The 13,954-nt window shown below is 49.3% G+C and overlaps 1 protein-coding gene across 4 annotated transcripts in view; it reads left to right on the top strand.

Annotated features, from left to right (window-relative positions):
• Positions 1-13,954, top strand: part of LARS2 (leucyl-tRNA synthetase 2, mitochondrial) — a 147,760-nt gene that overhangs the window by 118,316 nt on the left and 15,490 nt on the right. For 2 of the 4 annotated variants that reach the window (XM_034998144.1, XM_034998145.1), the window contains exons 15-19: positions 1,684-1,784; positions 4,102-4,284; positions 5,441-5,610; positions 7,638-7,715; positions 10,525-10,636. In XM_034998144.1, the coding sequence (XP_034854035.1) occupies positions 1,684-1,784; positions 4,102-4,284; positions 5,441-5,610; positions 7,638-7,715; positions 10,525-10,636 (644 nt within the window). Of the gene's footprint in view, positions 1-1,683; positions 1,785-4,101; positions 4,285-5,440; positions 5,611-7,637; positions 7,716-10,524; positions 11,119-13,954 lie in introns of those variants that run through there. The other 2 variants (XM_034998143.1, XM_034998146.1) reach the window with 1 other exon arrangement.

Raw genomic sequence — 13,954 nt, 5'->3', positions numbered from 1 at the left:
CCCCCTCTCATGTGCTCTCTCTCTCATTCTCGCTCTCTCAAATAAATAAATCTTTAAAAAAAAAAAAGAAAGAAACGAGGGTCCTATCAAACAAAGCCAGCGCCTCCCTCCATGAGGACGGCGACAAGAGCCACATTGCGTGAGTGAACTCGAAGCAGCAGGGGGTTTGCCTCATGCTGCCGGCGACGCTCGTGGACGTGGCTCCCACCGCACGTCCCTGCGTGCTGTCATTATGCATACGGAACACACACTCGTGATCAGCGCACGTCTCCACAAATCATTCCTGGAGTATGGAATAGCGCTTGCTCATGTGCTTCACAACTGAATCAGGTGGATTCTTCGGAATATACCATTTCGCATCAGAAATAAAGTCCTTTCAGCATAGGGGTCAACCTCTACCTGTCCCCTTCAGAGAAAACGTTTATATTTCACTATTCATCCAGTCAAAGTGACTAAAACCAGGCACTGTAACCAAATTACAATCCATCCGTACTGTAGGCCAACCCAACATGGTGTGGGTGTTCCTAAAGAGGGGGACCACGGACACCATGGCTCCCCCTTCAAGGCGCTACCATATTCAAATGCCTCATAAGATCCAAGTGCATTTGACTGTCAGACAACGGTTTAAAGCTGAGACTGTGGTGGAAAAATCCTTCCTATGGTTAAATGAAATACCACGAAGTAGTGTGTGCATTATGATCTATTTAAATCCAAGAAAATTATACAAAACTATATATATACACATATGTATGGAAAAGGCATTCAGAACAGTCTCCAGACTTTTCCAGGTGTAGTCACCATACAATTAATAACAACTATCTCCTCAGGGTGGGTAATGAATTTGAACAGAGGGTAATGAATTTGAATGGAAAGGCCAGATGCACGATTAATTTGTGTGACTTAAACATTTTTTTTTAAGATTTTATTTATTTATTTGACAGAGAGAGGCACAGCGAGAGAGGGAACACAAGCAGGGGGAGTGGGAGAGGGAGAAGCAGGCTTCCCGCGGAGCAGGGAGCCCAATGCGGGGCTCAATCCCCGGACCCTGAGATCATGACCTGAGCCGAAGGCAGACTGAGCCACACAGGCGCCCCAACTTACACATTTTTTTAAAGAATGTGAGTAAGCACTGTCTGCAAGGTTGAGGGAAAAGCAGCCTGCTTGAACAGAGCCCCAACTTCAACCTCTCTGTATCCTCTTGAGCCCTTCCTGATGCTGGACTCAGCACGTAGCTGACATATTTATGGTTCTTCAAAATTTACGAGTATTTTCAGGCATTCATTTACTCGAATCTTCCCAACAGCCCTTGGACAGATTTTTATTGCCTCTACTTGACAGATAAGCCAACAGCTGCTAAGAACAGGTAAGGGACTTGCCTTGGCTCCTAGAATTCACGGAGTAGGAGACAGATTCAAATCCAGGCCTTCCAAATCTGAAGCCTAGCGCTCTTGCCACTTCGCCAAGTGGAAAGCCATTAATACCTGCTGGTATGAATTAACGTTCTTATCGCTGCTTTATAAGGAGCACTTTGTTCCAGTTGGGTTTCCAAGTGGCATTGGCCAGCCCACCTGCTTTCGTGAAGGGCAGCCGTCTCTGTCCATCAGCTGAGAAGGTTTGTATTGCTGTCTTCTGGATGCTTCACATCCCCACCCATCGATTTCTTTTCCTGTTCTCTTTCCTCAGAGAGCCTTTCCATAAGCTGCTGGCCCAAGGCCTTATCAAGGGGCAGACATTCCGCCGACCATCAGGACAGTATCTCCAGAGAGAGGAAGTAGATCTCACAGGTAAGAAAAATGCCCATCTGGACCCATCCAGGTACATCAGGCTAAAGCAAGTGTTTGCCCGGGGCCTCGGCTGGGTGGAAAATCCAGGGTCTCCAGGCCTCTGCCTGCTGTGGGCCGGTGTCCTCTGAAGGCTGGAGCCAGGATGGCTGCCCGCCCATCGGCCCCAGCCCCATCCAGCGTCCATTTGCTTCTGGCGGGGTTTTCGTTTGTATGTAACCCAAAGTCAGCCAGGGCATCACCTCATGTCCTCGCTCATGTTTGACATGGCGTCTCAGGAACAGAGCCCTGAGACCCAAGAGGCGCTCTTCTAAGGCTGGGGTATCTCAGCACTTCTCCCTAGGTGGTCTCAAGGCGCATGTCAGCCCCTCGGGGCCACCCCGATACTGAACCCCTTCAGCACCCTGGAGCAGCCCTGTCTGGCACTCCCCTGACTTCCCTTGCACTTTTGCTCAGGGGTAGTTCCTCACAGCAGATCTTGAGGTGGCACCGTGACGATGTCATGTGCACCCAGCCTACCGATGAAATCAGTAGAAAATGGGAGTGGGGGTACATAGGGGCACCATTCAGCTTAGAAAACCCAGGGCACAACAGAGGCGATCATGTAAACCCAACAACCCCCTAATGGTAGGCAGCGTCCCAAAACAAACACTAGAGAAAAGATTTAGGTGGAAGCCATCAATGGAATTACCTAATTAATGCAGTAATATATCAGGGTTTGGAATGGTCCGAGGGAGAAAAAGAAGCTGGAAGAGCAGAAATTGTTTCGCCAACACGGGCCAGAGGGGAAAGGAGCCAAATCCAAAGGGCACATTTCAGTTGGTAGTGAAGTGCTGTCTGTGTTAAGGGCAGGACTGCCATGTACAGTTGTGCAGCGTGTGCACTGCCCAAAGGCACCCAGCCAAGGGGGTGAGCAGGGCCTGAAATCCAGCCTCTTGCCACACCATACACTCAGGGCCACATTTGCCAAGAGAGGGCACCTTTTTCCTACTTCTCAACTGCTCTGCCCTGATAGTTGGCTTTTTCCTAATTTGCACAACGGTGCTGGAAAGAGTAGCTACAGCCCGGAGGAGGTGTGCAGGGTAAACGGACAGCCCGGATAAAGCACCTTCAGTCTCCTTTGGCTCCGATGTCATGGGTCCAGACAGTGTTGTGAACATCTTTTCCCTTCCCACGCAGACTTGCCCGCTGGGAGAGAAGCAAGGGCAGGCTTCCATCTCCTTAATGGGTGCGCTTCTGCTAAAGTATGGAATTAATTCTTAGGTACATACATCAGTCCCTTGGGAGTTTGGTTGCCATTGGAGTCTGGGACTATCTGGCTGGAAGGAACAGAAATGCACCCAAAGGCAGGTGGAGCACAGGATATAGAGATGTCACCCCAAGCAAGCTGCCGGCGCTCCAGCCAGGCCTCACAGCATGCCCACAACCACGGGTGCCTCACAGATGCCAGTCCTAGGACTTTCTCCTCTCTCCTTCGATGGCCCCTGGTTCCTCTTCCTCCTTTCCTCTGTTTTTCTGCCCTGTTCTCCTTCCTCTGCCAGGCTTGGCTTCTGCCCTGCCCCAACTCCAGGGCACAAGGTGACCTTGGGGAGCCACGATGCCATGTCTGGCCCCATCTCCTTAGGACTTTACGGTTACAGTGCCCGGCAACATTGAAACAAGAGCTTCTGTCTCTCAGTTCCGGGTCCTGAGAAAGACCTTGGCCTTGCCAGATGTCCTTCCTTGTCCCAGCCCCTGGAGCTTGGCCACAAGGTCACCTCATCCCACCCTAGCCATAGAAGGCCTTCTCTGTCAGCACCCTCGGGACCGGTGGTGTGCGGGGTGGGGAGGAGCCACTTCCAAAGAACAGGGCACATGGCATTCCACGTGAGCCCAGTGAGCTAGTTCCACGGAGCCTGCTCGCGAGAGACCCTGACTGGTCAGCTGCTGGCTCCCAGAGGAGACCTTGCATCCGTAAAGAAAACAGCAAAACAGGCAAAGCTTTGCTACCCTGTTTTTTACTTTCTCTTTTGTATAAACGTAGTTTGCTTTTATAGAGCAGGAAGTTGCTTTGTCTCGTTTTGGGGTGGAGAAGAAGCAGGTATGGGCCATCACAACCGTGCTGTGCTCCCGAAGGGAAGGTTTGGGGTGGGGGGTGGGCCTCACTCGTTTCAAAACGAAAACACTTCCTGTGATACATGGTAGAGAGAGAGAAAGGGGTGTGTTGAGCGAGTTTGTGGGATCCTTCACATGGACACTTCGAATTGCTCTTATTGAATGTGCTTGTGTAGAACCGCCTAGAGCCACACCTTCCGTCCCCATGTGTTTTTCCGGCGTGCAGGTGCTGTTCCTGTTCATGCAAAAACGAAGGAGAGGTTGGAGGTGACGTGGGAGAAGATGAGCAAGTCCAAACACAACGGGGTGGACCCCGAGGAGGTCATCGAGCAGTACGGCATCGACACCATCCGGCTCTACCTCCTTTTCGCCGCCCCTCCTGAGAAGGACATCTTGTGGGATGTGAAGAGTAAGGCCCCTTCCTCTCCCCCGCCTCCTTTGTGATCTGCCCCGGACACCGGAGGAGTTTGGGGAAAGGAAATGTCCGGGCTGGAGACAGTAGTAAGGTTTCTAGGAATCAGTTCCATGAAGCGAGTAGCGTGGTTTGTCCTACATCCTGTGCCATTCTTAGCCTGGGGTTCCCAGACGGAATGAACCTCAGAATGTCGGGGGTGCTGCTGGCCATTGTGGATTCCCAGTCCTCACCCCAGACCTCCTGACACAGCATCCGGGGGGCCCCAGGAACCTGCCTTTGGCGAGTCTGTGGTGTTGCTGATGCAGGTTCTCATCATTCCGCTGGAGAACATTCCCCGGGAGCCAGATTGGCTTCCATGCCACTCCGGGGCCCCTCTGTGGTCCACGGAGGCCAGTCCCCTCTTGATCTACCCTGAAAGGTTTGTTCTAGGGTAGGGTCGTCGCCCCTTCCCAGCCCAGAAAACACCGCCCTGGGGCCTGCTCCTGATGTTCCCTGTGACCCCCTCCCTCACCCACAGCAGCCTCCAGAGCCCCCCTCTCAGGGGAGATTTGTCTCTGCAGGGTTGGTTAGATCTGAAAAGGCATGAGTAAAATCTTGTTGGGTATCTGGATGTCCTAGAATACACGGTCCAGTGGTCATTCAGTTTTCCTTCTGCCATCTGCCCCAAGGGTTGCTGTGGCAGAAGCCGCCAGATGCCCGGATCACGGTTATGCCGCATGCCCTTGCCCGTGATAAGTGTGGCACAGGGGCCAGTCCCAAAATGGGCTGCGTCGGAATCACTGGGGACGTACAGAGGGCGCACGTGTGGGCACAGGCATCTTTGGGGACACCTCTGCGGCAGCAGGCGTTCTCACTCAAGGCAGCTGGGCACGGGGCCCATCGTGGCCCAGGCTTCTGAGCTTGTTGGTGGGCGGCACTCTGAGGAGCCCTGCAGTCCAGTGCGCCGGATACCCGGGGTTCTGGGGTGTGACGGAGTCTGTGCTGCTCTGAGCTCCCGGAAGCTGGAGGCCAGGGTGGCCCCCGTCACTCCATCGGGGCACAATGAAGCATGTCTTCAACGTACCCGTGCCTCTCTGGGCTTGGGGAGAACCACATCAGTCATTCACGTGTCTGTCTCTCTCTCTCTCTCGTGTCCCGATGTGAAACTCAGCCGATGCCCTTCCTGGAGTGCTGAGGTGGCAACAACGTCTGTGGGCCTTGGTGACCCGCTTCATCGAGGCCAGGGCTCCCGGGATGACTCCCCAGCCCCAGCTGCTGAGTGACGAGGAGAGAGCCGAGAGCAAGAAGCTCTGGGAGTACAAGAACTCGGTCATCTCTGAGGTCAGGAGCTTTCTGGGGGTGCTGGTTAATTCTGTGACTGAGCACGCGTGGTCCGAGTGGACCACCCTGCCTTGGGGCGGGCCGCTGTTGGCCTTGCTCCTTCCTCACTCTGGCATCCCCCCGGCCTTGAAGGGTTCCCTCACCGTGTCGAGTAGCTCACCAAGCTGGAGCAGCCGGCCACGTGCTCTAATGGAAAGACATGCTCTCAGCAAAGGGCTTCCTCCAACGGTGTCCACCACGTGTCCATCCCAGATCTCGGGAGGCCGCCCCCTTCCCACAGGCTCCACGCTTCACACTCGGGCAGAGAACCAAATGCAGGGTCGCGCTGCTGACACACTGCATACGGGATGAACAGAAACAGAAGTGTAGCACTGGAAGGGGCATGAAGAGGCTGCTCTGTGGCCTCCTCATTTTACAGATGGGGACAGAGATGAGGCCTAGAGCCGAGAATCCAAGTTCCTGGGTGCTCCGCATAGTGAGGCCTTCTGCACCCAGTTATGTTGTTACACAGCATCTGTGTGAATTATTGTGGGTTAATTTTTGCAAATAAATGATGTGTTCGTGTTACCCTCTTAGAGAATGTTTTATTGTCTAAAATCATTTTCTTTTTTTCTTTTTTAAAGATTTTATTTTTAAGTAATCTCCACACCCAACGTGGGGCTCGAACTCATGCCCCCGAGATTAAAAGTCGCATGCTCCACTGACTGAGGCAGCCAGGCGCCCCTGACTCATTTTAAAAGATTCTTCACTGATAACAAATCCCTATAAATTTCTTCTCTAGAAGTCTGATACCATACCACAACCTTTGCCTTTTTAAGCACTTTGTGAAGAAAATGTCATGTTTCTGAAAGAAGGTATTTAGGGGATCCGGAGCTATTTTTAGGGGGTGTCACTCCTTAGGCCGAATTTTTACTGTTATTTTTATTTTTTAGAATTGCTGATTTGAACTTTTAAAGTCAGCCAAGGTCACTTTTTTGGACTTTGGTAACTGATGACATTGAAGAAACAGGGTTTTCATGAGGCCCTGGGTCCAGCATGGTCTCATTCGGTGACACTTCTTTTTTCTTTTTAAGATTTTATTTATTTATTTATTCGATAGAGAGAGAGAGACAGCAAGAGAGGGAACACAAGCAGGGGGAGTGGGAGAGGGAGAAGCAGGCCTCCCGCTAAGCAGAGAGCCCGACGTGGGTCTCGATCCCAGGACCCTGGGATCATGACCTGAGCTGAAGGCAGACGCTTAACGACTGAGCCACCCAGGCGCCCCTCAGTGACATGTCCTCAGGGTATATTCCCATCCACTCTACTCTAGTGTAGAGACACAGAGCTCACTCAGTTGACCTTTGTGATGTGAATGATGCCTGAATGACTGTTTTCATGCCACATACTTCCTGTCTGGATTTGGCACATTATTCTCTTCTATCAGATCATAGAACTGGGGTATTTCGACAAGTTGGAAGCTCTTGACATCTTTAGATGTGTTGTTTTTCTGTATTCTTGGCCGTGGTTGAAATCGAGAAGCACACAAACAGGAAGAAGCTGACAAGTCAGCTTGAGTGTTCTTATGTTGACTCCATATTTGAAAACGCAAAACTCATCTTATCCCTTATATGAATAACCTTCGTTGTGAATGAAAGTCATGGAGCCACAGGGAAGGGACATCCTGTACCCCATCTCCCGGTGACTGTTGTTTTGATGTTTGCTCATCTGCAGGTCCTGCCTCCTGTCTGGGTGGTTAGAAGCGTTTGATGTCCCCCTGGGAGAACCAACACTGTCCCAGATGTGGGGGGGAGGAAACGCTGGACAGCGGAAACATCATCATTGACCCTGATTTTGAAAATCTTTGTATCGATGAAACATTACCGTGATTATCTGAGATAGTGAAAGCATTTATAAATATCTTTGATTGCATTCATTTAATTGACATTTTTTTGGATAATTCATTTGCTTTATTGTTGTGTTGCATTGGTTTTTTGTGGAAAGCTCAAAGGGATTTTGAAGAAAGTGAATAATTCAACTTTTATCCATAGGTGACTGCCCGTTTCACAGAGGACTTCTCACTGAATTCTGTAATTTCTCAGCTGATGGGACTCAGCAGTGCCCTCCTGGTAAGTGGCTCTCCTGACCTTATTTGCTGGTAACAGGGGAGGGTGGGTGGCCTCGAGCCACATTGTGAGGTGGCCTGCAGGGTCCTGGATGGTGGACAGAGAGCAGGACCATGGTGTCACCTCCTTGGTGTGGCTCTGTTATCTTAAAGAAGCCTGTTTTCCATAGTCACAACCTAGTTTTATAGCTGGAAGGTTCTTAAAGGTTGTCTGGTCCAAAGCCCACCCCCTCACTCCCCTCCCCCACCCCCATATTTTGCAGATGAGGACACTGACACCCAGGGAGGTTCGATGACGTATCTGGTTGATTAGTGACAGATCAGGACCAGACTTGAGCCCCCTTCTCTCCCTGCTCTGCTCTTTTCTTCCTGCTTCCGCTGCCTGCTCTCCTGATTGATCTGATACCCCCTTGGCATCATTAACACTCCTTTAACCTGGATAGGTCAGATTTGTGCTCACTAAAAGCAAAAGTCAGCCTTTTTAGCATAGATTCCTCTTCTTGCCACATGTGAATAGAATTTTTCTTGCCAGGGGAAGGATTTGTCAACAAATGGAGGTTAGGCAAGTGGTTAGCTGTTTGGACAACAAACAACAACAACAAAAAATGTACATTAAAGCTATTACCACATGCCTTTTATAATGAAGCTCTCCCCAAACTTTAAGAACAGTGGAAGAAATTTACAGGTTTGACTACATAAAACTTACCATTTTTAGTATATTAAAACATGCCGTGCTACAAAGCAGGTAAAAACTGGGGAAAACATTTTGTAACAAATATGTCAGACATGAGGCTTAACATCCTTGATATGTAAAGAGCTCTTTACATATGAATATAAAAATAGCTGACCTAAAAATGGTCAAAGGATGTGAAAAGAAAATCACCCACAGAAAGTGGTATAGAAATCATCTGTAAACTTGGCAGAAAAAAAATATTTGCCTTGCTAATTATCGTGAAACGCAAATTAAAAACGCGATGCTATTTTTTTTTTAACCTATCAGATTTGTAGAGACTTTATAACATAAAGTCCGTGCTATGACAAGGACAGTGGGACAGTGACACACCCCATCGGTGGCCGTGGTTAATGTAACCTTGCCAGGAGGAACTTCGGCTCCGAGGTTGGCATCCCTCCAGTTGTTTAGACCCTTTGATTCCGGGCTGCCCATTGGCAGGTGACTTATAATCACAGAGACATAGAACCCCAGCTGTCTCCAATGGGGAAATCGTGAAATGACTCATGTCATATCAATAGGGAGGAAATGTGCCACCACCATTCACGTCGTGTCTTCCAGGAATCCCTAGTACCAAAAATTGTTCATGCTATAACATCAAATAAACATATGATACAGAAGTGCTCGTAGGATAAAAATTCCAGTCGAACAAAAGGGTATGTGGACAGATGTGTATATTCACATATTTTTGCATTTTTGGAGACCAGGATAAATACATCAGTTTTTTTTTTTCCTGTTTGGTATAATTGTGAGTGGTTTTGCATTTCCCAGATTTTCTTTGCTGAGTGTGTGTGTTTTTTTAAAGATCTTGTTTATGTATTCGACACAGAGAGAGCACAAGCAGGGGGAGCAGCAGAGGGAGAGGGAGAAGCAGGCTCCCCACTGAGCAGGGGAAGCCAGCCTCTGGGAAACTCAGTACCGTTCTTCTTCCCACAGCCCGCTTCCCTCCAGGCTGTCCCTGGTCTACACTCACCGGCTCATACCCTGCTTCGCTCCCCACCCTCCCTCCCCACCGACACCCTGTGGAATCCTGTGACACCCTGGATTCATTTGTCACTTTTCTCCCCAATTGGCTGTAAACTCCTTGAGGGCAGAAACCGTGCCCTTTTGGAGTAGGTACCCCATAAATTAAATGGCTGTGGCTGCGTTATGTGACTAGCAGCACCGCAGGAAGAAACCGGGTGTTACCGGCACAGCTGCTTAATAGAAGGATGACCCCCGCCGAGACCTCCAAGGGGGCAGGAGGACCCCTGCTCTGGGCGCTGCACGTTGCAAAGCCCGTGAGCAAGTCTCTCTGCATGTCTCACCGGTCCTGCAGCGCACGGGAAACCTCGAAGAGCGGTCGGGAGTTTAACTCTGATTTAAGACAGAGCTGCTGGGAGCCTGCTTCTCCCTCTCCCTCTGCCCCTCTCCCATGTGCGTGTGCTCTCTCTGTCTCTCAAATGAATAAATAAAATCTTTTTTAAAAAATTAAAAAATAAATAAAAAGCTAAAAAAAAAAGATACAGCTGGATTCTCATGGGGACCGCGTCACTTGGACAGCCACGTACCTGGGGGCAGATTGCTCCCCTTCGGCGGTCCTTAGCCGCCCCACCCGTCCAGTGGGGTAAGAACAGCACCCTCCAAGGGTACTGGTGGGAACTACACGAGTCCGCCTCAGACCGAGGGGCGTAGTGCGTGCTCCGTGAAGAGTAGTGTGCATGTTGTCGCTGTTGCTCTACTTTTTTTTTTTTTAAAGATTTATTTATTTGAGAGAGAGAATGAGAGAGAGAGAGAGCATGAGAGGGGGGAGGGTCAGAGGGAGAAGCAGACTCCCTGCCGAGCAGGGAGCCCCATGCGGGACTCGATCCTGGGACTCCAGGATCATGACCTGAGCCGAAGGCAGTCGCTTAACCAACTGAGCCACCCAGGCGCCCTGCTGCTCTACTTTTAATACTGTGATTAAAAGGGGCGAGTTCAGGGTCCGGAGCAAATGTGGGTGGGATGGAGGGTTTTTGCCTACCTGCTTGGGTCTCTGGCCTTCCGTACCCTGGCTCGTTCCATGTGGCTCAGTATTCTTCCACCGTTCTTTTCTGTTCCTCAGCAAGCTTCTCAGAGAGTGGTCCTCCACAGCCCTGAGTTTGAGGACGCGCTATGTGCCCTGACGGTGATGGCCTCCCCGATGGCCCCTCACATCACCTCGGAGCTCTGGGCAGGTAGGTGGGGGCGTCCTCGCTGGACCCGCTACTTGCTAACCTGGATGTGCCCCAGCCTCTCGTGGAACACGACTTGGGGCTCAAATGTCCTCGGGCGTGGGGCCCAGCGTTTGGCATCTGTACCCCGCCGTCAGAATGGTGGTACTTCTTCTGCGCGCTCGGCCCTGCCGAAGGGGAAGGCCCCTCTCCGCGTTGGCACCCCGCGCCCACCCCGCTGGGAATGTGGACGGCCCCACAGGGCGATCTTTTTCCGAACTCAGCCTCCCACTCTCCACAGGCCACGACCCCACGTTCTCTTTCTAAGAGGGGAACGCAGGGTTAGTCCCACTTTATAGATGGAGAAAAGGACGCCTGGAGTCACGCTGCAGATCTAAAACTTAAACTGGGATTCGGGTCTCTCCAGCAGACCGTCTTTCCTAAACTGGGCGCTGAAGCGAGTCCCCGTGCCTGAGGCTCACTGGCTAAGTGGGGAAGCTTCCACCCCGCCCGCCCCCTTGGAGGTCCCAGTTCTGGAGCCAGGGGGGGATGACTGGAGAGTGTTGTTTTATTTGTTTTTTCTTTTAAGACTTTATTTATTTAGTTGAGAGAGAGAGAGCATGAGCAGGGGGTAGGGGCAGAGGGAGAGGGAGAAACAGATTCCCCGCTGAGCAGGGAACCCTACACGGGGCTCAATCCCAGGACCTGGGATCATGACTGAGCCGAAGGCAGATGCTTAACCGACTGAGCCACCCAGGCGTCCCGTGACTGGAGAGTTTTTAACCAGCTCCCGGGTGATTCTGATGCACAGGCAGGTGGGGGACTGTGTCCCTCTACTGTTAAGACCTGGCTCTCAGAGGAAAGCCTAAGGCAAGATTTCATTTTTTCTCTCGTAGGGCCTCCTCTTGAGAGCATTTTCAGGGCCCATTGGTCATTCTAAAAGGCCATCACTAGAAATACCAACATCCTGTCCTTTAAGAAATAATTTGAACGTTCTTTACCCTAAACTGTCTTCAATAGTTAATTCTTTCTTTTCCTTTTTGTCATCTCTATTTCATGTTAATTTTAATGTGGAGCTACTTTTTCAGATGGTGTGAGGTTTATAGTATCTTCCCATTTCCTATTTTTGGACACTTAGACCCTTTATAATGATACATCATTGTTTTAAAAGTTGAATAGCTAATTTTTTGTTCACATACAAAATCCTTAGAACACATACCTAAATGTAATGCTTGCTCAGAAAAGATACAAAACATGAAGGCTTTTGATGCACATCTTCAAATCTCTGGATCCTTGGTGAATATGCACAAACAAGAGCCTCTGTCATGATTCCAGGGGTTTTGCAAGGACGTTGCCATCCCTTGGTGATAAACTCACCTGCGTGCTGGAATAACCCAACCTGGGCCCACTCCCTCCCTCTGAAGTCCTGAGTGATATGCTCATGACTTTGTTGCTGTGAGGATGAACGTCAGGGCCACGCACCTTATGGGGCCAGAGCAGGTGGGTATGTCTTAGAGGAACTCAGGCCCCCAGGCCTTGGCCTTGGTGTCAGAGGCCTCGTGTAGCCTGTCAGGACCGACTCAAGACAGTCAGAATGTGGAGCAACAGTTTGGCCACCTTTGCTTTACATGGGACTCCAATTGGTTGCCTAAGGGTTTACAAGTAACATTTCATCTGTGAGTATTTCCAGTTTAAAAACAAGATACACTTGTAAACATTTTGATTTTTTTTTAACTTGTAAATGTTTTTAATCACTGCATTAATTGCCCCCAGGCATGACTTTGGTAACTGTTCCGGTGACGTGTCTGGCATTTGCTTCCATAATCTGCCACGGACAAATCTGGGCAGAGATCTGAGTTTCCACTTCAGATGATGCCCTTGAAGTGGAAAAGATAGGAATGTTTTTAAGACTCTCAATCTGTGTCGCCAGACTATTTTCCTGAAAAGTTAGCCCGTTCCCACTCCAGGGTCTGTTTTTGAAGTATGTGTTCTGTTTCTCTGATTTAATTATTGGATTTTTCAACATAGTTTTAACATCTGGTGTGCTAGCCTCCCTTCATTTCTTTTTTCATAAATATTTAAGTGCTTTTCACCTGTTTATTCTTCTCACTAGAACTCTGGTATAATTTTATTATTAATATCCTTGAGATTTTGATTGAAATGTGGGTAAACCTAGAATTAATTTGGGAAGTCCTTACATCTTTACCCCTTCCAGACCTCCATGTGGTCTGTCTCTCCCTTTTTTTTTTTTTAAGGTTTTATTTTGGGGGTGCCTGGGTGGCGCAGTTGGTTAAGCATCCCACTCTTGGTTTTGGCTCAGGTCGTGATCTTAGGGTCGTGAGATCAAGCCCCGTGTCAGGCTCCTTGCTCAGCATGGAGTCTACTTGGGATTCTCATTCCCTCTCCCTCTGCCCCTCCTGCTCATGCTCCTCTCCCCACACTCTAAAATAAATAAATAAAATTTTTAAAAAATATTTATTTTTTTAAAGATTCTATTTATTCATTCGAGACCCAGATAGAGAGAGAGAGAGAGAGAACGAGCATGAGCAGGGGGAGAGGCAGAGGGAGAAGCAGACTCCCTGCTGAGCCAGGAGCCGGACGTGGGGCTTGATCCCAGGACCCTGGGATCATGACCTGAGCCGAAGGCAGATGCTTAACCATCTGAGCCACCCAGGCACCCCAGAAAAAGATTTTATTTTTAAGTAATATCTACACCCAACGTGGGGCTCAAACTCACAACCCCGAGGTCAAGAGTTGCATACTCTACCAACTAACCCAGCCAGGCACCCCATGTCTCTCTTCATTCAAGACTTCCCTTATGCTGAGTCGAGTTTTGTAGTTTTGTTCGTTTCTTTTGTAGTTTTTCTTCTGACTCTTATGCATTTCTTAAGATTATTCCTGAGTATTTTTTGGTTATATTTTATTTTTGCTCTTGTGACTGGAATCTTTTCTATAATTTTTGACTGGTAATGGCTGGTATGTAATTTTTAAAATTTATTTGCATGCTTATTCTCTTATCCAGATTCCCTACAAATCTCTGTACGTTGGGTAAGGGGTAAGATCCTCTCAGATGTGCTAAGATTCTGTGATCAGCACATAAGGATAAGTGGTCTCTTTCTTTCTAACAGTTATAGCCTGGTGTCTGTGTACGTACTGTATTGAACTGCTTAGAAAACCCTATGGGATGTTCGAGGTGCTGGTCCAGACGGTCCCTATAATGTTTTGGCATTTTTTTTTTTCAAGAATTTTTTAGAGAGAGAGGGAGTGTGAGCCGGGGAGGGGAGGAGCAGAAGGAGAGGGAGAGAGAATCTCAAGCAGACTCCCCGCTGAGCTCAGTACCAC

Source organism: Mirounga leonina, unplaced genomic scaffold (assembly GCF_011800145.1).
Source record: "Mirounga leonina isolate KUSES-001 unplaced genomic scaffold, KU_Mleo_1.0 Mir_94, whole genome shotgun sequence".
Lineage (NCBI taxonomy): Eukaryota > Metazoa > Chordata > Mammalia > Carnivora > Phocidae > Mirounga > Mirounga leonina.
Note: the sequence above shows the minus strand (reverse complement) of the source record. Positions and strands in the feature narration are given on the sequence as shown.